General features: G+C 37.3%; 1 protein-coding gene across 4 annotated transcripts in view; it reads right to left on the bottom strand.

Annotated features, from left to right (window-relative positions):
• The window catches only part of RNF138 (ring finger protein 138), a 35,713-nt gene extending 13,607 nt beyond the window's left edge, over window positions 1–22,106 (bottom strand). For all 4 annotated transcript variants that reach the window (XM_079109340.1, XM_079109342.1, XM_079109341.1 and 1 more), the window contains exons 1-3: window positions 21,967–22,106; window positions 21,255–21,437; window positions 141–306 (exon numbers count right to left, since the gene is read on the bottom strand). In XM_079109340.1, coding sequence (XP_078965466.1) covers window positions 141–306; window positions 21,255–21,364 — 276 coding nt within the window. In that variant the 5' untranslated portion in view covers window positions 21,365–21,437; window positions 21,967–22,106. The remainder of the gene's footprint in view (window positions 1–140; window positions 307–21,254; window positions 21,438–21,966) is intronic.
• Window positions 22,107–25,156: the final 3,050 nt, after the last annotated feature.

The raw sequence follows: 25,156 nt of genomic DNA, 5'->3' as shown, positions 1-25,156 counted from the left end.
CCACAACTTTTTTGCTCTTTCTACCCAACTCCCAAGCTAAAAAACATCTTTCTCTTTAAAACAGTGCAAGCAACCACCAAGAGTGTCCAAACAAAAATTTCAGAGTAGAATTTTTAACCTTTATAGAGTATTTACTCTACCTGTTTTGCACAGCATCTACAGCTACCCGAAAACTTCCTCATGATATTTTCAAGATCTAAGGCCCGTTCTGGACACGCTCTTTCTCTTCTAGTCACATTTCCACGACATAGGGGACAATGTATTCCACTTTCTCTCATTGCAGTCAGGAAACATTTTCTACAGAAACTAAATCAGACATTTGTGACATGTTAATTACAGAAAAAAAAAGTACTCTTTTCACTTCTATGATTAAACAAAAAAAGGACTATGGACAAATATTTCTGCTAAGTACATTAGGCTATTCATATGCACTTCAGAATTTTAAGAACTATATATGTTATTTCTCAGAGAATAAGACTAATAACTGGATTAGATGGGAACATAAAAGTTACAAACAGGTCTACTTTATAACTTTTTAATAGATTGTATGAAGAAAATAAATATTACTATATAACAAAATCAGAGAAAGCATGGTACAAAGGAAGAACTGAATCTTATCCTGGCTCGGCCATTTAGTAGCTGTGTGAAGCAGCACACCTATACTGAATCTCTATTTTTCTCCCCTTACAAAATGAAAGGCTGGATCACATCAGCTTTTGTCTCAAACTAATATATATCAAGATGTTCCCACAAAATACTATCAGGTCTACTACACATAACTGCACAGGGTTGGAAGTAGGGAGTACAGTGGTAGGACACTTGCCTAGCATAAATGAGGAAGTGGGTTTGATCCCCAGCACCACCAAAAAAAAGAATGTATAGATGGATTAGGGAGGTTGTAGGAAAAAATTCTATTTCCTCTGCTAAGGAAAAACATAACTGTTACCCAAACTTATGTGGTCAGGAAATATAAAAAATTTCCCACAATATACAAAGAAACACAGCTTAAGAAATATTTAAGAACACTTCAGCATTAAACATCCACAGCTAACATTCTAAGTGGAACAAAACTAACTAAAATTTTTACTTCTTCTCCTCTGACTCCAATAATTACCACATTTGATCATTTTGCTTTTAAGAAAGCCAGACAAATCACAGGCTCTTTTCCTGGCTCTGTGTCTGGCACACAGGTGCCTATATTTGGGATCCAAAGTAAGTATGCATTTAATCCAATCCCCTATACTTACAAATGTATCAATATTCCTCATTTATACCAATAAAAGCGAGGGAATAGTGCAATAAAAGATGATAGAATCTGAGTTCCCTAACTATGTAGCACTGAACAAGTCATTTTTCCCCTCTAAAATCAGTTTCCTCATCCATAAAACAGTAAAAATATTTACAATTGAGTTATTCAGAAGATTCCAACAGATATAAACTATCATACTATGAAAGTCAGAAAAGTGCTCAGTAAGCAGTAGCTAATATCATTAAAGAAGCATTAGAAGTGATTACCAATTAAGACCATAAATTAAAACACTAATAATATTCACCAGAACCAGGAATCAAAAGAATGCAAAGCAAAATAGACCAAAACGTAAGTTTTCACTTGTCAAAGTAGAAACTAGTCTTAAAAATCATAAATTAGCATCTAATTATATCCCATAATTATAAAATATCAATAAAATAACCAGTATAATGGGGTGTGTTAAGTCAGGTTTTTGTCACTGCCACCTCAACCTCACAACAACTGAGAGGAAGAAAAGTTTATTTTGGGCTTGGTTTCAGAGGTTTAGTCCATGGTCAGCAGACTCCAAGAGAGGGGCATGATGGAGGAAAGTTGATCAATTCATAGAAGCCAGGAAGCAGAGAGGAAGGGCCAGGGAAAAATACAGTCCCCAAGAAAGCACCCCCCCCTGGCTATTTCCTCCAGGTACACTCCACCTACCCTGTTACCAACCTATTCATAATTTTAATACATCAAGCAGATTGATCTACTAATTTAACTCAGAACTCCATAATCCAATCTTTCTATCTTGGAACATTGCTGCACTGCCCAATACATGAGCTTTTGGGGGTATATCCCAGATAAAAACTGTACAAGTGAAAATATAAGAAAATGAGTATTCTACATTTTCAGATAACAATATATCAACACGTATCAAAATTCCTAGGGTACCCCAAAAGTTTCAGTGTCACTTTAACTTTGATAACTCCAGAAGCATCCATGTTCAAATTACAAAATAATATTTTTTACAAATTTGTCTAATTAAAATTTTAAGTTTCGTTTATATGTTTTATAAATTTCAAATAAGTTTTTCATTTAAACACTTTGCTTTGGTCAGTATTTGTATTCCTCAACCTGAGGGACTGTAAAAGAAAAAGAAAAAGAAAAAGAAAAAAAAAAAAAGGAATGTCAGGTGGCTCCCTCTCACTTAAATAAAGAATAACTGGAAACAGTCTAAACCACAGTAAGGTCTACACTAAGACAGGTTTAGAAGGGAGGAACGAGAATAGCTCTATTTTAGAGAGAAACACTTCTTTTTTTAATTGCTTCTTCTTAGTTACACATAACAACAGGATACATTTTGACAATTACAAAAGCACTGAATATAATTTGTTCTAATTCAGTCCCCAGTACTTCCCTGCCCTCTGCCTTCCCCTTGTCCTTTTCCCTCTACTGATTTTTCTGTTATTTATTTATAGCTTTTTTTTTAATTAGTGTCTGACAGATGTACATGACAGTGAGATTCACTGTGGTAAATTCATATATGTATATAAGAAAGTTAAGTCAGATTCATTCCATTGTCTTTCCTTATCCTATCCCTCCTCCTTTCCCTTCATTTCCCCTTTGTCTATTCCACTGATTTTTCTACGAGTATTTTTGTCTGCATTTGGATAGAGCCTTCCTGTGTTTAAAAAAACAAACAAACAAACAAACAAAAACCAGGCACTGAGGTGCATGCCTGTAATCCCAGGAATTCTGGAAGCTGAGACAGGAGGATTCCAAGTTCAAAGACAGTCTCAAACTTTGTGTGACCCTGTCTCAAAATAAAAAGGTCTGAAAAAAAAATTGATAAAATTGATAATTAATTATAGGAAAGTAAGGTAGGCATTTCTAACTTGGAAGACTAAGTAAAAGGTGAACGTATTTACCAAGTTGAGAAATATGGGAAGAATTATCTGGCACAGGAAGTCTAAGTGTTAAGTTCAAAGTACCACACGCACAAAAGGTCTCAATGCACAATATCCAGTAAACAATTAGAAATATGGATCTTGAAACTGGAGGGAATATGAAGAACAGACAAGATGGAAGAATACTAAAGAAACAATTTTAAGAAATACAATTCAAAGGAGTTTGAGAATGAAGAGCAAAGAAAAAGAAGAACCAAACTAAGTAATGTTATAGAAACTATGTCTACCAATCTACCAAAGCTACTAAAGAGATAATATTTGGAGATGAAGATAAAACTATCACCAACTTAAACTTACTCTTTGAATTCAGAATTGAAGCTGTAAACAAAGTTCATATCAGCAAAATCATTACTAAGAGATAACTGCATAAAAATGATGGAACTGAATACAAGAAATAAAGTGAAATAGTAATTCAAAAACAGCTAATTAGTAAGCTGGTTAACTTAATACCTCCATTAACAAGGAATATTTAAAAATTTTAAGATGTACAAACTAAAGTTATATTTAGGGAAAGAAAAGAAAGCAAAATTTCAAAATTCACTTATTCGACAAAAGTAAAAATGAAATAACATCACGTATCCATCAAGATGACTAAAAATTAAAAAGGCATAAAATACCAAGTCAGGGAGGTGGTAAATCAACATTTGATGCTGTGGCGTATAAACTGATCCAACCATTAGGGAAACTGGTTAACAGTATCTACAACCCAGAAATTCTACTCCAAAGTATATACCCAACAGAATGCAATCAAAAAAAATTTCCAGAATGTCTGCAGCTTGCTATCTGTAATAGTCTCAAACTAAAAGCTATAAAAATGTTATCAATAAAAGAATAAATTGTGGCTTATGTGCAAAATGAAAAGTACAGTATGCAATGAGGATGAAAAAGCTACAACTATAAGCTATAATATGGATTTAATATATAATGTTAAATTAAGGAGACAGATACAAAAGAGTACAAACTGCATGATTCTATTTTCACAAAATAGAAAAAGGCAGGAGAGGAACTATGTTGTTAAAAGTCATGATAGGAGTATCCCAAAGAATGTGAGATTTTCCTTGGAGCAGGGTGCACAACTTTTCAGTGTGTTGTCAATTTTCTTCTGTTTGATGGGAGTGCTAAGTATTCAGATATGCTCAGTTTGGAAAAAATTCATTGATCTGGACATTTATAACAAGCCCTTTTTCATGTGTACATTACACTTAAGGTCTTCGTTAGAAGTACCCTTTAAATTTAATTAGGACAGGGATGCAAGGTTGGTTCAACATCAGGAAATCAATAAACATAATTCACCATATTAATAGACTTAAAGTCAAGAATCACATGATTATTTCAATAGATGCAGAAAAAGCATTTGATAAAATACAGCACCCCTTCATGCTCAAAACACTAGAAAAAATAGGGATAGCGGGAACATTCCTTAACATTGTAAAGGCCATTTATGCGAAGCCCATAGCTAATATCATTCTAAATGGTGAAAAACTGAAAGCATTCCCCCTAAAAACTGGAACAAGGCAGGGATGCCCTCTTTCACCACTTCTATTCAACATCGTTCTTGAGACTCTGGCCAGAGCAATTAGACAAACCAAAGAAATTAAAGGGATACAAATTGGAAAAGAAGAACTCAAACTATCCCTGTTTGCTGATGACATGATTATATATTTAGAGGAACCTGGAAATTCCACCAGAAAACTCTTAGAACTCATAAGTGAATTCAGTAAAGTAGCAGGTTACAAGATCAATGCCCATAAATCCAACGCATTTTTATACATAAGTGATGAATCTTCAGAAAGAGAAATTAGGAAAACTACCCCATTCACAATAGCATCGAAAAAAATAAAATACTTGGGAATCAATCTCACAAAAGAGGTGAAAGACCTCTACAATGAGAACTATACAACACTAAAGAAAGAAATTAAAGAACACCTTAGAAGATGGAAAGATCTTCCATGTTCTTGGATAGGAAGAATTAATATTGTCAAAATGCCCATACTACCTAAAGTGCTATACAAATTCAATGCAATTCCAATTAAAATCCCAATGATGTACCTTACAGAAATAGAGCAAGCAATTATGAAATTCATCTGGAAGAATAAGAAACCCAGAATAGCTAAAGCAATCCTTAGCAGGAAGAGTGAAACAGGGGGTATTGCAATACCAGATCTTCAACTCTACTACAAAGCAATAGTAACAAAAACGGCATGGTATTGGTACCAAAATAGAAAGGTAGATCAATGGTACAGAATAGAGGACACGGACACAAACCCAAATAAATACAATTTTCTCATACTAGACAAAGGTGCCAAAAATATGCAATGGAGAAAAGATAGCCTCTTCAACAAATGGTGCTGGGAGAATTGGAAATCCATATGCAACAGAATGAAACTAAACCCATATCTCTCACCATGCACGAAACTAAACTCAAAATGGATTAAGGACCTCGGAATCAGACCAGAGACCCTGCAGATTATAGAAGAAAAAGTAGGTCCAAATCTTCACCTTGTTGGTCTAGGATCAGACTTCCTTAACAGGACTCCCATAGCACAAGAAATAAAAGCTAGAATCAACCACTGGGATAGATTCAAACTAAAAAGCTTTCTCTCAGCAAAGGAAACTATCAGCAATGCGAAGAAAGAGCCTACAGAGTGGGAGAAAATCTTTGCCAATCATACTTCAGATAGAGCACTAATCTCCAGAATCTATAAAGAACTCAAAAAACTCTACTCCAAGAATTCAAATAATCCAGTTGACAAATGGGCTAAGGAAATGAATAGACACTTCACAGAAGAAGATCTACAAGCAATCAACAAACATATGGAAAAATGTTCAACATCTCTAGTAATAAGAGAAATGCAAATCAAAACCACCCTAAGATTCCATCTCACCCCAATTAGAATGGCGATTATCAAGAATACGAGCAACAACAGGTGTTGGCGAGGATGTGGGGAGAAAGGTACACTCATACACTGCTGGTGGGGCTGCAAATTAGTGCAGCCACTCTGGAAAGCAGTGTGGAGATTCCTTAGAAAACTTGGAATGGACCCTCCATTTGACCCAGCTATCCCACTCCTTGGCCTATACCCAAAGGACTTAAAATCAGCATACTACAGAGATACAGCCACATCAATGTTCATAGCTGCTCAATTCACAATAGCCAGACTGTGGAACCAACCTAGATGCCCTTCAATTGATGAGTGGATAAAGAAACTGTGGTATAGATATACAATGGAATATTACTTAGCCATAAAGAATGATAAAATTATGGCATTTGCAGGCAAATGGATGAAATTGGAGAATATCATGCTAAGTGAGATAAGCCAATCTCAAAAAGACAAGGGACGAATGATATCACTAATAAGTGGAGGATGACACATAATGGGGGGGAGGGTAGGGTTAGTGTTAGGGTTAGAGTTAGGGTTAGGGAGGGGGGCAAGTATGGAGGAAGGAAGTACTGTATAGAGGGTAAAGAGGGGTGGGAGGGATGGGGGGAAGGGAAAAAATAACAGAATGAATCAAACAACATTATGTAAATTTATGATTACACAAATGGTATGCCTTTACGCCATGTACAGAGAAACAACATGTATCCCATTTGTTTACAATAAAAAAAAGGAAAAAATAAAATAAAATAAATTTAATTAGGAGTTAAATTGTTATAAAATAGAAAAACTAAGATTATCTTCTAATTTGGGCTTAAAAAAAAAACACTTTCCTGAGTTCAATCCCAAGTATCACAAAAATAAAATTTAATTAAAATATGAAAATAAAGAAATAAGAAAATAAGAAATAAGAAAATAAAGAAGAAAATACATTTCCCTAGAAATAAATCATAAGATTCCCTAATTCTGTGGCCCAACAACTACCAAAGACAGAGACAATAGAAAATTATTTTGAAAGACAAAAGAAAGAGTCCAGCAGTAAACAAACATATCTGCAGAATAAGAGACAACTGAATAACCTATACAATGAATGTGAAGACTCACACCTACACAAATCACTGTAAACTTTCAAATAATGTTTTTTCAACTTCTAATAGTTTTCAGAGAGGGAGCAAAAGATAGACCACAGAAAGAAAATTAGATCAGCATGTCACTTCATGAGCAATTACAGATGACAAAAGAATGGAATGATACGCTCAAAGTTCTGACAGAAAATAATCTACAACCTAGAAGCCTAACTTCTAGATACTAAAATCATTTACTATATGTGCTTTAAGAATTTCTGATATTATACAACATATGACACACTGAAATTTTTTGCATTCTGTATAACTGAACACTAAAACTTAAAAGGTTTGTAGAAAAAACAACTGTTGGAGTAAACCATTTGTGTAACCTTGTCAGAGTTCTAACAAAAGCTCAAACAATCCTAATAAACACACTAACACATTTAAAAAGTACTACATTTCTAATAAACACTTTACCCTGAATTTAAAAAGGGGCAGAGGAATAAATAGTTGAAGCTGGCAAATTATGCAAACAGATGTAAAATGCACAAAGGAAAGGAGACAATGCAACAGGTATTCCAAGAACTCAAGAGCAAACTGAACCAAGAAGATAATAGTTGGGCATTCTGTGTGGTAATGTTTAAGTCTGTGGCTGATTATATTCAACTACTTTTAGTGTACTTTGCTTCCACTGCCTTTTGATAATGGAACAAAACATTAATGCTGAGTGGGAAAAAAAGTATATATAAACCAAATTTACTCTGATACAATCTGTTGTAGTTGAAAGAACCACATCACTATTTATTCTATTATTTGTCTTTAACATTGTCTGTCATCCTCTGATATGGAAAATTTTTAAATGTTAATATAGTCTAAATTCACCACTCTTTCTTAAAATTTCAGTTTGTAATCTAGCAGTCAAGACTTTGCCATTTTAAGATCAGACATTCCCCTGCATTTCTTACTAAAAAGTTAAAGCTCTGCTCATCATATTTTTAGATGAATTAAAAAATGTGATTTTCTTAATCCACATAAAAAATATGTATACAGTGATCTCACATGCAAAGTTGCCCAAACACCACCTTCATTAGTCATTTTTTCCATTAATTTGTAATCCTATATCTATCAAAAAATGAAAGCTCCAGGTACCCCTCCTGCCATGCAATGCCCTGAGTGGTCTTGGAACTCTGGTCTCCACCAGCAAGAAGACCCTCATCAATGCAATCCTTCAATCTTGGACCTCACAATCTCCAGAATGAGATTTTTAATTCATATTGACAGATTGTAAAAATCATCAGTTTCAACCATATTTACTCTTTTGGGATTAACTAGCCACCAGGAATGATTCTAGGCTGCCATATTTCAACTTTTAAGAAGTCAGACCGTACAGTTTGCACATGCCCCTGCCATTGACTTCAGTCTGACAAGAGTGGATATAAAGTTCATGGTTGTTTCTTTAATTCATATGAAATCTCTCTCATAAGTTACTTGAATTAAATGTCTATACAAACTTTCTTTTGAATGATACAAAAATGTGGATACATACATAGACTAGGAAATGTTAGTATATACAGAATGTGAAAGATCTATTACAAGATTTATTATAACACAACACAGTTCTATTATCACCCAATAATGTGTTCTTAAAAATCACTGCACCATGTAAAAATCAGATAACCACAGAGCTTATGGAAAAAGTGGGATTGAGACAGCCTCCATATATCATGCACCCAAAACAATACTCTGTATATTGGTTATAAATGAATTCATGTTAAAAAGTTTAAGCTGAGGGCTGCAGACATAGCTCAGTTGGTAGAGTGTTTGTCTTGAAAGCACAAGGCCCTGAGTTCAATCCCCAGCACTGCAAAAAAAAAAAAAAAAAGAAAGAAAAATCTAAGCTGGGCAATTGCACTCTTCCGCATGGCCCGCCCCCATCTTTCCAAGTCATGAGATAAGCTATGCAGCCTTACCACAGATCCATTAACAATGGACTAAAACCACAAACCTAAATAAATCTTTCCTCCTTTAAAATCAAAACAAAATAAAAAATGTTTAAGCTGGGCAAGTCAGATTCAGTGGCTCATGCCTACAATGCCAGTGACTTAGGAGGCTGAAGCAGGAGGATCACAAGTTTGAGGCCAGCCTTGGCAACTTAGCAAGACCCTGTCTCAAAATAAAAAATTAAAAAGGGCTGGGGGATGTAGATCAGTGGTACTGGGTTCAGTTCCCAGTACCAAAAATGAAAATAAACTTCTAAATTAATCCCACAAAATTATGTAGTAAGTTAGTTGAATGAATTATAATACAAATTCTTCAAATATTAATTACTATAGAAATTTTGTCTAAAACACAATGAAAAACATTCATATAAGAAATAAAGCAAGCAGGTTTAAAATTAACTTAGGAATTAATTTAAAATGTAAAGACATGAAGGAAAAATATCAACATTTCCAATTGAAATAAACTATATAATAAAGTAATCAATACAAAACTAATTTAAGACTCTAAAAATGGTCCTGGGTTTAATCCCCCACACCATCAAAAACAAAAGTTTCCTAAAAGCAGCTGCTCTGTTAAATCTCTATTAAGTAGATACTCAAACTTTCAAAGAAGAGTCCAGAGGCTGGCAAAAATATATCTTAAGTTGCAAAAATGACTTACAAAGACTACAAAAACAATTCAATGGAAGATAGCTTTCATAAATGATGTGGCAGCAACTGGACATGATAAGCAAAAAAATGAACCTCAGTCTGTTTCCAACCTTAAACAAAACTGACTCAAGGGCTAGTGATGCAATTCAGCGGCAGAGCATTTGTCTAGCATACGGGAGGCCATGAATTTGATCCCCAGCACACTAGAAACAAAAAAACCTCAAAACAGATCATAGATGGTATTAAACTCAATAAAGGTTATCCAAAGATATATGTACTTGCAAGTTTCCCAGAAAAAGAACTGTTACCTACGGAAAGAGACCTGATTCAATTGAGGATTTTGAGATGAGGTTAATTAGCCAAGTTTATTCAAAAGCCCTATTGCTATCCTAAATATATTTATAAATGAGAGGCAAACAGAGATTTGACACAGAGAACTCATGAGAACGTGGAAGCAGAGATCTGGCGAGTTATTATAGCCTCGGAAGGGAAGACGGCCCTGCTACCACCTTGATTTTGGCCCTTTGAAATTGACAGATTTTTAGCCTCTTAGACTCTTAAAACTTTTATCCTATATACAAAAAGATGAATAAAATACCCCAGATTGAGAAAAAAATATTTGTAAATCATTTATCTGATGAAGTACTAATATCTATAACATGTAAAGAAGTCTAAAAAATACAGTTAAAAAACCAAACAATACAATTAAAACAAGGACAAAAGACATGAAGACATTTTTATCTAAGATAAACAGATGGCAAATAGTATATCAAATAATGTTCAACAGCATTTGCCATTAGAGAGATACAAATTAAAACCAGAAGATATCACTAACACCTATCAAAATGGCTAAAAATTTAAAATAATACCACAAAAAGTTGGTGAGGATGCAGAGAAACTGCAGTAACAAGAGGTATAGACACTATGGAAAACAATTTGGCATTTTCTTAAAAAAATAAACATGCAACTACCATATAACCAACAATTACACTCTTGGCATATACCCCAGAGAAATGAAGGTTTATGTTCACACAAAAACCTGCACACAAATGTTTACAGCAGAATTTACTTATAATAGTCAAAAATTGACCACTTCAGACTTCCTCAAGGGGTAAATGGCTTAGCAAACTGTGGTACATCCATACCACGTAATATTACTCAGCAATAAAAGCAAAGAACTACTGATACAAAAAACAACTTGAATCTCTACAGAATTTTGCTCAGTGAAAAAATAAATCCAAGATTTGTTTAATTCAATTTATAACATTAATAGTCAGCATTACATAACATTCTTTTTTCTAACAGATATACTGACATATATATAATTTGCATCATCATATAATTCATCTGTTAGGGTATACAATTAAATGGGTTTCATTACATTTATACAGTGGAGCAATATATAAGATTTTTATTGCTGTTGCAATACTGGAGATCAAACCCTGATGAGCTATACCCCAGGCCCTTTAAGGTTCTTGATATGACAAAATTACAGAAACAGAACAAAAAGAACATTAGTGTTTGCCAATGGTTAAGGAGGATAGGGGCAGAAGGGAAGCTGGGGGTGGCTACAAAAAGGCAATGTGATACATTTTTTTGGAGGGTGAGGGCTGGGGATTGAATTCAGTAGCACTTAACTACTGAGCTACATCTGTAGCCTCCTTTTTTTAAATTTGAGTCAGGGTCTCCCTAAGTTGCTGAAGCTAGTTACGCACTTGCAATCCTGCTGCCTAAGACACCCAAGTAGCTAGGATTATAGTCATGTTCCTCTATGATCAGCAATGTGAAATATCTTTATGATGGACATGTTCTGTATCTTTATTTAGATATTCTGGTTCTGATATTTACACGATGTTACCAGTGGGAAAAACTGGTTCAGAATACAGAGGTTCTCTGTATTATTTCTTAAAATTGCACAGGAGCCAGGAACAGTGTCATCCTCCTGTCATTCCCTAGCTGCACATGTAATCCCAACTACTAAGGAGGCTGAGGCAGGAAGATTCCATGTTTGGGGCCAGTCTTGGGCAATTTAGGGAGTCCCCATCTTTAAAGAAAAAATGAAGGAAAATAAAAGCTGGGGATGTAGGTCAGTGGTACAGCAAATGACTAGCATACAAGCAAGCATGCAAGAGGTCTTGGGTTCAATCTCAAGTACCACAAAAGAAAACAAAACACACACACACAAACAAAAAATGAAAATAAAATTGCACAAAAAGAACTGCAGATCCACAAAGACCTTGAAATGCTTAATTTTAGAAAAAGATTATACAAGGAAAAAATTATAAGCTTAAACTACCAGATTTTTAAAAATGCCTATGTATTTAAATGTACCTTCATTTGAAAAATACGTATTCAGTACTTCATATACTGACAATATACTGACAATACTGACAATAAAAGTGAAAAAAATTCCTACAAACTGGATGTGCAAGCACACCTATGTACAGATTTGTGGGTATACGCTATGTTCCCCCCCCCAACTCACCCCAAAATTAAGTCATATTAAACTATGCTTAACAGTAAAATCAATAAGTGAAATTAAAGAATCCTTAAAGAATCAAGTTTTTTAATAATTTAAATATACTAAAAAGATACATAAAACAATGGCAAAGGAATCCCCTCTTAAAAAAAAAAAAAATCACAATTAACTGAACAAGAATGGCAAATTACCTAAGATTCAAATGGAAATGTGGTATAATTCAATTGCAGATGGTCCAAAAACAAGACCATTTTTTAAAATATTTAATGAATAGAATTAAACATCACAACTTCATGGAGATACTCAATCATTTCAAATCTGAAATGTAATAATATTCAAAAGAGCAGTAAATGAATAGAAAAATAATTTAAAAATAACAAGCTATCACAATTATCATCACTACATAGTTACAGTCACGATCTTAGAGGCACCTATGATGTGAATGGCAACACAATTACGTAACAATTTAATATGAAATAACACACAGTTTTGTTAGCAAGTAAAGTGATAAATTTTTAAATGATTTCTTGTTGGGCTAGGTGGCACACGCCTCTAATCCCAGCAGTTCAGGAGGCTGAGGTAGGAAGAATGCAAGTTCAAAGCCAATCTCATCAACCTAAAAAGAGGCCCTAAGGATTTAGTAAGTCCCTATCTCAAAAAAAAAAAAAAAAAAAAAAATTAAAAAGGGTCGTAGCTCAAGACCCTGGGTTCAATTCCTGGTACCACCAAAAAAAAAAAAAAAAAAAAAAATCTAGGTACCATTGTCAACTGTATTAAACTAAACAAAAATGCTTTAAAAACAATTTTACAAAGACAATGAAATGTGGATATACTTTTGTAAAAGTACCAGTTACCATTTACTGAGTACTTAACGTATACCAAGCAGGGACCCCAAGCACATTGCATTAAATTCTTAAAAATAAGAGAATATTTTTCAAATATTCCTTCAGTCATGGCACAGGTCTACAATCCCAGCTACTCAGGAGGCTAAGGCAGGAAGATCTTAAACTCAAGGCCAGCTGGGCAACTTAGCAAGACCCTATTTGAAAGTAAAAATTTAAAAAGTGCTGGGGATGTAGCACAGTAGTGGAGTGCTTTCTAGCATGTACAAGGCCCTAGGTTCAATTATCAGAATCTTAAAAAAAAAAAATCCTTTGTTTTATAATGAGTAAACTAAGGCTTAAAAACTAAAAATTAAGGAGCCTATATAAAAGGTTTCTATAAAAGCCTAGAAGATACTTGTCATTAAAATACAAGGTCCTGCATATTCCCTTTTACCTCAAGGGTTTATGCCCAGATCCTCTTCACAGAATGTTTTATATACAAAGCATTCCACAAATTAACACCCACACATCACTTAGATTTCAGCAACAATATCACTTCCCCAAGAAAGGGACTATGACTACCCACTTATTAATCCACCAACCCATACTAGATGTGGTCCCCCCTCATACTCTTGCTCCTTCTCTCCAACCACGAATGAATTTGTAATCACACCCTGAGTGCTTATTTTAATTAAAAAATATCTCACCAACACCCAGCTCCAAGAGGGAAGGAATCATACCTATTTTTTTCACCACAGCATCCCCAGCACTGAAAACAGCACCAACAGACATTTGCTAATATTTGCTAAAGCAACAAATGTCAATTTACCTTATTTTAATCCAAAACCTATTAAATCCTTTAACCCAAAGACACATAATGCATAGTCCTCAAATCAAAACTATAAGCATTTTTCATATACCACACACTTCACTAGAGCTATAATCACATATGTGACACAGCTGACAAATTCCCTTGTATTCACCCTTCCTGACTCAGCAATTGAACCTATTAGATTTATCTTACAGGAAAAACTCTCTGGAGAAAAATGATATATATACAGAAGTCCCTCTTATCCTTTACCCATAGTTGCATTTCAATTACCCACAGTCAATTGCAGTCGAAAAGTATTAAATGCAATCTTCCAGAAATAAATCATAAGTTTTAAATTTTGTATTATTTATTTTGCAGCAACTGGGATCCAACCACACACACAAGCTATCTACCACTAAGCTACATCCCCAGCCCAACCACGATGTTCTGAATAGTATGATGAAATCTCACCCTGGCCCACCTGGGACATTAATCATCCTTTTCCCAAGCCCTGTATCCAATATAATACTGTATACACTATGCTCATTAGTTACTTCACAGTAACCTTGGTTATAAGATCAGCTACTGAGTATGGTAGTACCTGCAATCAAATAACATTATTTTACTTAAAAAATAGCCCCAAAGCACAAAAACAGTGATGCTGGCAATTTACATGTGGCCAAAAAAAAAAAAAAAAAAAAAAAAAGTCATAAAGTGCTTCTAGCAAGTGAAATAAGAAAAAAAAAAGTATATGCTGAAGTGAGACTGTTATAAAGATCTAAGAAATCTATCCCTAAAATCCTAAAGGAAAAGAAATTGGTGCTAATTTTGCTATCACATTTCAAATAGCAAAAGTTATAGCCATAGTGCATAATTACTTAGTTAAGATGGAAAAGAGATTAAATTTGTGAATGGAAGATATAAACAGAAAACATGTTCCAACTGATGGAAATGTGTCACACCAGGAAGTATAGGGCCCAAGCCTGGCAAGGTGGTGCACACCTGTGATCCCAGCTACTGGAAGAGAAGAGGAGCCCAAATTTGAGCCCAGCTGGGCAACGTAGCAAGACTCTAAAAATAAAACTTTTAAAGGGGCTAGTGGTACAGTTCAGTGGTGGGAGTGCTTGCTAGCATATTCAATCCCTAGTACTGGGGAGGCGGGGGTTGGGGGGATTAAGAAAGTACTGTGCTCAGGATCATCACTCACTAGAGGTTTTGGAAGGCATCCCCCACAGATGTTGGGACAATTGCACAATTTTACTTGTTGCAGCATTTTTTATTTTTATATTTGAAACAAGGTCTCATTAATTTGCCAAGCCTGGACTTAAAATTCTCCTGCCTCAACCCTGCAAGTCCTGGTATTACAGGCATGCGTCCCCATGACTGGCTAAGGTGATTCTTTTATGTAATGATATAGAATAATCTCTAAGATAGTATATGAAAACATTTAGGCACAAAAGAATGAGTGCAGAATGTTGTCCTTTGTATGAAAAACAGGAAAATAATACATTTACCATCTTGTTTACATACATACCTCTGGAAAATAAGTAAGATTAACCGTTTGGAGAACAGTTATATTTTTCCCTTAAACCTTTAAAATACTGAGTCATATGACTCAATTCTCTATTCCTGATTCCTTTGGCTTAAATATCCAAACCAAAAACAAAACAAAAGATTTCTTTTGATTTTTAAAAGCAACCTAACTTGTGGTATTAGATGTTATAGTTATTAAACTAATTTTATATATTTGTTTTGAAAAATACAAAACACAAATATAAGATTATGACATACAAACATTACCTCATTTGGTCCATGCAAAAACCCTGCGAAAATAGAGGATGTTTCTAATCTTCTTTTACGTACAAGAAAGTTTGAATGGGGTTAAATTGACTTGACCAACTGATACAGCTAGCTAAGCTGTGTTGTATCCTAACACAAACCAATTCATTCTTTATTCAATAAATACTGAAATGTTTAACAGATTCAGGTATATCAAAGTAGATATGGGCTGCTTTTTTTTTTTTGGCGGTGCTGGGGATTGAACCCAGGGCCTCATGCTTGCAAGGCAAGCCACTCTACCGACTGAGCTATCTCCCCTGGGCTGCTGTCTTTTTAAAGCTTATAGTCTAGTGACGTCATATCAGTCGAATCATCTGATTCCTATAATTGTTATATTAAAAGCTATGGTTAAGAGACATACAAGAAAGTCACTGAGTTATTTATTCCCAATTTTACTGTTCTTTCCTCTGTACCACCAAGCACACTTCTTCAGATATAAATTGCTTATCCTCACTGGATGTGGAGGCACATACCTGTTAGAGGACTGAGTCAGGAGTAACTCAGTGAGAACGTCTCAAAATTTAAAAAATTTTAAAAAGGGGCCAGGGATGTATTCCTGGGTTTGACCTACAGTACTGAAAAGGGGAGGTGGGGAACCTATTTATGCTCATCTCCATTTGAGTTAGACAAGATAAATTTGCTGTGCAGAGCAAATTTCAAAAAAGTATGGGGGGGTGAGCTACAAATCAAGAATTACTAAAACAGCCCATGTGGTGGCACATGCCCACAATCCCAAGAACTTGGAAGGCTGAGGCAAAAGGATCACAAGTTCAAAGACAGACTCAGCAACTTTGGGACCCTGAGCAACTTGGCAAGATCCTGTCTCAAAATAAAACAAAAAGGGCTAGGGATATGGCTCAGTGATTAAGAATCCCTGGGATTAATTTAATCCCAGGTACTAAAAACAAAAAGTAATTACTAAACTGTTTTCGCATATCAAAGGAAACTTTAAGATAGATTACCCTGAAACCATTTAAAAGGTTATCTTTAAATGTCTCTGGAAATTAGCAGATGCCAGATCAATCTGTTCTTATTTATTCACCCAACAAAGGCTGATCAACAGATATTGGGAAAGAATAACATTCTCACCCAATATGCTCCTGATTTTATCATAAATAAAAAATATGGTACCTTTTATCTTCCTAGTCTACACTCAAAATCATTCCCCAAGATAACTTACATTTAAAATAAAAAATCAAGTCTTCAGGACTAAAAGTTAAGTCTATCTTCTGTTATATAAATAGCACATATGTTTAAAAATTATGCGACTCTGTAAATGTAATATAAATGTAAATAAAGTATTAAAATTCCTAAGAAAAAAAATAAATTAAAGCAACCACTTATTAAATCAATAAGAACCCGTATAAGCCCAACTTTCAAAATTGTCACAAGTCTATAGGAAAGAATAAATTTTTAAAGTACCTATTTAGAACATGACTACTCCAATAATAAGATACCAATAAAGCTGTTCAAATTTTAAGAACTATAAACTGAATATTCAGGGACTGGATAACACAAGGAGGTCAATTTAGGAAATCATGCAAATTTGTGCTGAATGAGAAGTGGAAGCTAATTTAGATTAACTTATTTTAAAAGATCTTTTTAACAGAGATACCCTTAAGTAAATACAGATTTGATTGCCATTTTTAAGAATCTTGCAATGAATCACTGGGTCCAGTGGCACCTGTAATCCCACTGACTGGAGAATGAGGCAAAGGATCACAAGTTCAAGGCTAGGAGATCCTGTCTCAAAATAAAAAAAAAAAATGGACTGGGGATGGACTGTTACTGGGTTCAATCCCCAATACTGCAAAAGGAAAAACAAAATAGTTTGCAAGGAATCAAATTTCTTGTTATATAAAATTTTCTTGGGATTGTAATTTACTTCTAAATGGTATCTGAGAGGTATTTCTCCTTGACTGTTCAGAACAGTGCAAGTAGAGGTTTAAAAAACCTTTAGAGATTTTAATGTTTTAATGGAATACATCGAGAGATAAACATCTTACCACTATGACATTGTGCACTTTCTTCTGAAGTCTTATTTTGAATACCTGCTCAATGTTAATATTCTTAATTTGTCTTTACATGTTTTTCAAAATATTTTATCTGACCACTCTGAGGCACCTGATGCTGCTGGTTTCTTAAAAGTACTTATCTCAGTCTCCACTGTCATGTTCAATCCTAGTTTTCTTCCTATGATTCTGTCCATTACTTCTCAGAGTATACTTTTTTCTAGTTGATATTTAAGTATTCTCCAACACTTTGTTTTTATCTATCCAGGCCTCCTCCTTTCAACATATATACCTCCCTCAGTGACTACATCCACACCCATAACTTTAGCTCCATTTATTCCAGATCTCTATATAGTATATACATCTAATTATGGGACATCAGACTTTACATAATGATCTTAAAATGTCAGGAGTCTCTTCTCTCCATTTCCACTATCACTGCCTTAGTTCATGTTCTAATCACTTCTCTCCATCACACACCAAAGTGTAATCAACATCTTCACAGGTCACCACTGCCAAGCTAAACCCCGACACTAACATAAATTTTCTAAAATGGAAATGTAATCACGCTGCTCCCCTGCCAAAAATTATTTAATAGGTCTCTCTGATTTTGAGGAAAACATTCAAATTAGTTTAACCGTAAGTTTCTGCCAGCATCTCTAAGCTTTATCTCTATTACATTCTTTGGCTCCAAACTATGAAGTCAGGATACAGAGTCATCCTCTATACCTTCTTGCCTCTACATATGATGTAGACCTAATTAAGGTATTTCCCAAGAAAACTGTCCCTGTATTAGTAAGTTGATTTAGCTATGTGCTCTTTTTGATTGAAAGAACAAGTGGGGACTAAATTCTTTAGTAAAATTATTCTCAATAGCATCTCTTTTTCTCCCTATATATACACACACATAGGTAGGTGTGTGTGTGTGTGTGTGTGTGTGTGTGTGTATACATTTTCAATACTGGGGGTTGAACCCAAGGCCTTGAACATGCTAGGCAAATGTTCTACTATTGAGCTGTAGCTCCAGTCCTTAGGAAAGTTCTTAGTAACAATGAATTTGCTGCTCTGAGTAGAAAAGTCAGTGGATGAATCCCTTCCTCTCATTGGGAGGGCAATGAAAATTTGCTTTTATTTTCTAACAGACCTAAACTGAAGTTCTTATCTCATCCCTTTCTACCTATGAATCAAAACTTAATTTGGAGGCTGGGGATATAGCTTAGTTGGTATAGTGCTTGCTTTGCAAGCACAAGGCCCTGGGTTCAATCCCCAACACCACAAAAAAAAAAAAAAAAACACTTAATTTGGGGGCTGGGAATGCTCATGCATGAGGCCCAGGCTTCTATCCCTGCAAAAAAACATACAAACAAAAAACTGAATTTGTAACAAAATATTAATTTATTTAAAGGCACAGTTCTGTCCTTTGAGTGAAAGAGAAAGGGCAAAGGGCACAGTAAACTATATTACTTAAAAATAATTCTAGGACTCAGCAGAATGCTTGCCTAGCATATGCAATGCCCTGCATTTAATATCCAGTAACCCTTCCCCTCAATCTTATTTCCCAGAAAACTCTTTCCAGTCAATCAAGACCCTGTTCCACAATTACCACTCCTTCCAAATAAAACTTTTGCTCCCTCTGCCTATTTTCAATTAATTTTTTGGTCAGAACTATAAAGCAACTGTGGGGGAGAGTGAAGGTAGAGGGCTACTCTGGTCACACTGAAGCCTCAAAACCCAATGAGCTGATACGAGAATGGCCTTGGATTAAAAAACAATCATCTCCACTCTTTTTCTATAGCTTTGAGGTCAAGTCAAATTATAGTTCGTGATTTCAAATGTACCACAAGGGAAGTAGACTAAAGCAATCTACATGGAATTTTGAGGGAAGCTAAAATTTACAATGAGTTCTGTGAGAGCAATGACCCAAAGGATAGTTGAAATTCTATCCAGAAGAGATATACATGCATACACAGAGTTAGCAATTACTATAACTTCTCACCTTGCCTGCTCTCCTCCTTTTCTTTTCTCTCATTGTCATCACAGAACTTATTTCTTCTTAAATATAAGGCATCAAGTTATAATAATAAAGATGAATTAAAGACAGACTACACTTTGCCCTAGACATCTTAAAATACTTTCCAACAACTGTATTTGTTGCACCAAATAATGAAGGCATTTAAGATGCAAAACATAATTGACATTTCTATTATGAAAAGTCACACATTATTGGCTTACACAATCAGCACAATAGAGGAATATAATAGTGCAGTTAAGGTAGAGGAACAGGGAAGACCGTCAAAAAAAAATCATCAGTAGTAACATTTATGATTAGGGACCCAAAATTCTACCTATTCTTGACAAAATTATACAACCCCAACTCTCAAAAAAAAAGTGAAAAGAGAAATATGTCTGGAAACTTGTTCAATTCTGTGTCTACAAGCACAGAACTTAAGTCTGACTCAATTTTTTTTTTTTTTTTTTTAATGAAAATACTTAGTCCTCACCTGCCAGAAATTCTTTTGCAAGTTTGGAATGGAGCCCGGGAATTTTAAGTTTACTTAAAAAGCTCCCCAGGGACTCTGGTCATCAGCCAGGTTTGTCAGCACAGGATATACCTTTTCAAGAAGGTCTCCTTCCAATCCTTGCTGACATTCTGGTAGGCTACAAAATGATGGAGGTTGTCCTATAAATATACCTAGTTAAACAGCACCATGTGACCTCACCTAATCCCTTTGTGTTCTCCCTCACCCCTAGAATCAGTACCTCATCTTCAGTCCATTCCTCATCACAGAACTCTTCTTTTCTTACCTCCACTCTTGTAGTAACCGAGTAATAATGAACAGAAGGGTAACACAAAGGGAAACTATCACTTCAATATCCGGAAATCCTGTCAGTTCTAACATGAGAGAAGAAAATTCATTTTAGACCATTCTAATAGATTACTGGAATTTTAAATGAAACAAAACCGATCCAAGGGTGGCCTGTGAAGCAGGGCTAAAGGCGGATTAAGAGCTCTTGGACCAAAGAAGGGACAGGCCAAGGTTCTGAAAGAGGAAGAAAAAACTTGAAAGCGAAGCAGGAGGCCGGCGGGCGGCCCGTGCGGGCACTCGCGGGTTTGACACCAGACACCCCCGCCTGCACTCGGGTTGCTAGGAAACAAAAAGGCTCCACGTTCCCTGCAATTCCTCCCGGGCCTGCCGGGACGACCCGGGCCTCCCGGCCTGGGGACGCCACCGGAGGGCCCGACCCCTGCCCCGGGGCGCCAAGCCCAGAGAAACCAGGACGGAGAGCTCGGGCTGAGGGGCGCGGCAAGCGGGCCCGGGCCTTGGGCGAAGGGCTGCCGGGGGCTCTGACGCGCCGGGAACAGGCCCCCGAGGCGAGCGGCGCTCAGACAGGCCGCGGGGGCTTGACTCCCTCCAGGCCGCAGTCGCGAGTCGGGGGCCGGATGAGGGACCCAAACGACCACCCGGCACCGCGCGGGGGAGGGGGCGTCTACTCACACGTGCTGACAGGCCGCGGTCCGCACGGGCGTTTTGAGCACCTCCTGACAGACCGGGCAGTAGAAATCATCTTCGGTGTAGGACGTGGCCGCGGACAGCTCCTCGGCCATGACGGGGGCAGAAGAACTAGGCGATGGCGGCGGCAGCAGTCGAGGTGGCGGTGGCGGCCCGGGGCCCGACTCCCTGCGCGGACCCGGGGGGGAGGGGAATCGCGTCAGGAAGAAGCTCGCGCCAGGAAGGGGGCGGGGCCCGGGGCGGGACTCCGAGGGGGCGGGGCCGAACGCAGCGGCGCGCCGGCCGCACGCGCCGAGCCAGGGGCCACCCCCTCTGCCCCCGCCTGCAGGTCGCGGAGGTGGTGCAGGAGAGGTGGTGCAGGAGACCCGGCGCAGGAACCCGCGATTGGTTTCGCTGGCGCTTCCATCTGGGCCCAGGCGCAAGTCAAAAGCCAGCCCCTCTTAGTGGCAACGGTACTACGTCCCACCCCCAAGCCCGCCTCCCGCTCAAGGCCCCTGGCGAACGGAGCTTGAGGCCCGGCCGCGGTCCCGCCCCGTACCTCATTCGTCGCCGGTGGCCTCACTCTTCCTGGCTGCCGGGCAGCTCCCCACACCTGCCCTCGCTTCTTTCTCCTCCCCAGCCGCAACCCGCCGCTCTTCCCGCTCCCAGTCCCACTTCCCAGCGTCCCCGCCCCGCCTCCGCGGGCGAAGACCCTTACTTCTGAGCCCCGGAGCGGCACTGTGGGCAGAGCTGCTTCTTCGTCGCGGGTTCGTGGAGAGGTGACCCTGCGTCGCCGTCGGGCTTCTAGTCCCGCCGCTGCTGCCCTCGCAACCGAGGCCCCAGGGCAAAAGAAGAACGGTGTGCGCAGTGCTCATCGGCCCAAGAAGGGGCGGGACCCGAGGCTCATGGTGCACCGGGATCCCATCGCCCCCGCCAGCAGCTCTCCCGTGGCATAGCGCTGCCTGCAGCCTGCCGGGCCGGTCACCGAACGCTGGAGGGCTTCGCGTACCAGGCCCAGAGCGGAGGGGCGGGGTGACGGGGGCGGCCTCCATAGCAACACGCGCGTGGCGCCTTCGGCAGGTTGTGACATCAGCATCTGGGTGCCGGCCTGGTACCTGCACACGCCCCCAGCATCTTGGTAGGGGAATCCCGTTTCTTACCGTTTTTAACAAATTCCTGAGGTTTCCCAGGGATTTTTCTTCAAAATATATTTCTGATGTTGAAGATTTGTTCTTAACTGTTTGCCATTGCTGCAGTGTTTTGACCTTGCAAAAATGTGTTATGAAACAAGTGATATTTATTATGTGATTTTTAATCCTGGGGTTAAGTTAAAAATACGATTCCTTGCGCTGTACAGAGATTCAGTTTTTTGCCTTAAACGCAATGTGACTGATTCTTAAGTGGTTGACTAGTCATGTTCACAGTCTTATAACCAACACCTCAGAAGTTTTTTGGGGACGAGGAGGTTGGTTTTTGATATCTTGGAAGAAAAGGAGGTAGGAGCCTCAATCTTTCATTTCACCAAGTATGTTTTTATTTTTGTGCTCACTTCGGCAGCATTTATACAAAATTTTTTTTAATGCGCCTTTAATTCCCAGATAAATCTCATAACTGGTAAGTGTTTGAGAATCTAACACAACAATGTGAAAAGGAGGTAAGGAAAATCTGGAATACAGCATCTTCAGTTAGCTTCAGGGGAAAATAATTTCATTACCATCCTTTGTTAAAGCCCTTAATTATAGGTATAAATAGAAGCCATTTAAAGGGTTGTTTATTCAATACTGCCGTTTGTCCCTGGCGTGGCTAAATAAAATGTATAGGAGCCAGAATTACACTTGTAATCCCACCAGTTTGGGAAGCTGAGGCAGGGGGATCTCAAGTTCAAAGCCAGCCTCAGCAATTTAGCAGGACCCTGTCTCTAAATAAAATATAAAAAAGGGCGGGGGATATGACTCAGTGGTTAAGTGCCCCTGGGTTCAATCCCTGGTATAAAAAAAAAAAAAGTATAGGAGATGGTTTGGACTAAGCACACACACTAGGTCCACCAGAGAAAGCCAAAATGGAGTCACTCATGCCAAGTTCCACACCACTGTGCTGAAACCAAGGTGTTTATCTGGCCTTGGAAGAAATTAGGAGAGACATACTAGCCAGATTACCAAAAATCTAATTTTAGCCTGTACAATAAGCAAAACTGTGTTTTAATCTTTACAAGGAAAATAACAGAACTGACCAATCCCCTTTTTCCTGTTTCAGCTTCCCACTGTCATTTTTCTGTCTATAAAACCAATTCCTCTGCTCAATTCATTGGAACACTCCTATTTTATGGAATGAGGTGTTGCCCAATTAACAAATCGCAAATAAAAACTAAGTTTTTCAAATTTGCTATTATTAGTTTTGACAGCTCTTGGTTAAGCATTATGGAGATATAATGAATTTTGCTGTCAACTAATTTACATTTTAAATATATATATCAAAATGTGAGAACAAAAAGATCGTATTTGCCAAAGTACTAAATTTTTCAGTAACAGTGATTATAATGAGGATAGAAAATGGAATGTTTGGAATTCTCTGGATTTAGAAAAACCCTACAAATGGTCAATATGCATCTTAAAACAAGGATTCCCAGAGTAACAATTATTTGATGAATAGCTAATTTCTATTGCTAAACTACAAGATTTTGTATTTTTCTTCTTTTTGCTTCTTAGCAGCAAGTGCACTGGAAGCAGGACAGGAAAGCTAATTTTAGCTTCAAATTTCCTAGGAGGAGGAAGAATACATTGTGGAAGGGGCATTTGATCATGGTATTTCAGGTGCTTTTCAAACCCTTATAAAATGATGCTCAGATTCCAAATTTCACAATTTTGATAGTATTTCAATTCATCTCTTACTCATTCTGAATGCTTTAGTAAGTGAAGTGTATTTTTTATATGAGTGTTCCTCTTTACTCACTGGGAATTCCTATCCACAACATTAATTTTGTGACTTTTACCTTATTTGCTTTATTTTTTATAACATTAGCTTTCTTGTGCCTAATCCAAACATTTGTCTTGCTCCCTATGTATCCTAAGAAGTCATTTAGTATACCTATAAGCATGTAGTTGGTAATATGTGAAAATCCATCAGCAAATTAGGTGTAAGGAAAATTTAGTTACCCTCTGAGAGTTAAACTTAAAAAAAAACTTAATTACCAAATGACACAATCTTCTGTCTTGGCAACATTTCATGTGAAAAAGTATTTGATTTTCTACTAGGAACGTCACAGATATACTCAGAATACGTTCAGCTGTGTAAAAATGTTCTCAGCCTCTGGGCAGTAGAGTGAGGAACCCTAAATGTGCAACCATTTTGATAAACTATCACATTTATTTGTTTTGTTTGTTTTTGCATTATAGATATTGAACCCAGGGGCATGCTACCACTGAGCTTCATCCCCAACCCTTTTGTTTGTGGTGGGGTTTTTTTTTGTTTGTTTGTTGGTTTTGTTTTGTTTTGTTGTACTGGGGTTTGAACCCAGGAGCTTTTAACCACTGAGCCTCATTCTCAGCCCCCTTTTTAATTTTTATTTCGAGAGAGGGTCTCACTGAGGTCCCTAGGGCCTCTCTAAGTTGCTGAGGCCTCTTGAATTTCTGGAATGACAAGCATGTGCCATGTTGCAAAAGTCTAAAACCTTTAAGTTTAGGTTAAACACCCAATCCCTCTCAGCCTTCTTCCCTCAAAATGGCAGCTGAGGGACAGAAGGGAGGGCCAGGGGGTATAGCTGACATGAACTTGAGACACACTTGATGGGGCATCTAGGTCCTGAAATCTGTATGTTTTCTTTTGAATGCTTGCTAGATTTTTCTATCAAGATATCCAATTTTGGCTGCTCCTTAAGGTGCAATGAAGTTCACACCTGTAATCCCAGCAAC

The sequence above is a fragment of the Sciurus vulgaris genome (genome assembly GCF_902686455.1).
Source record: "Sciurus vulgaris genome assembly, chromosome: 13".
In the NCBI taxonomy this organism is placed as follows: domain Eukaryota; kingdom Metazoa; phylum Chordata; class Mammalia; order Rodentia; family Sciuridae; genus Sciurus; species Sciurus vulgaris.
The sequence above is the reverse complement of the archived record's forward strand: the minus strand, read 5'-3'. Positions and strand labels throughout refer to the sequence as shown.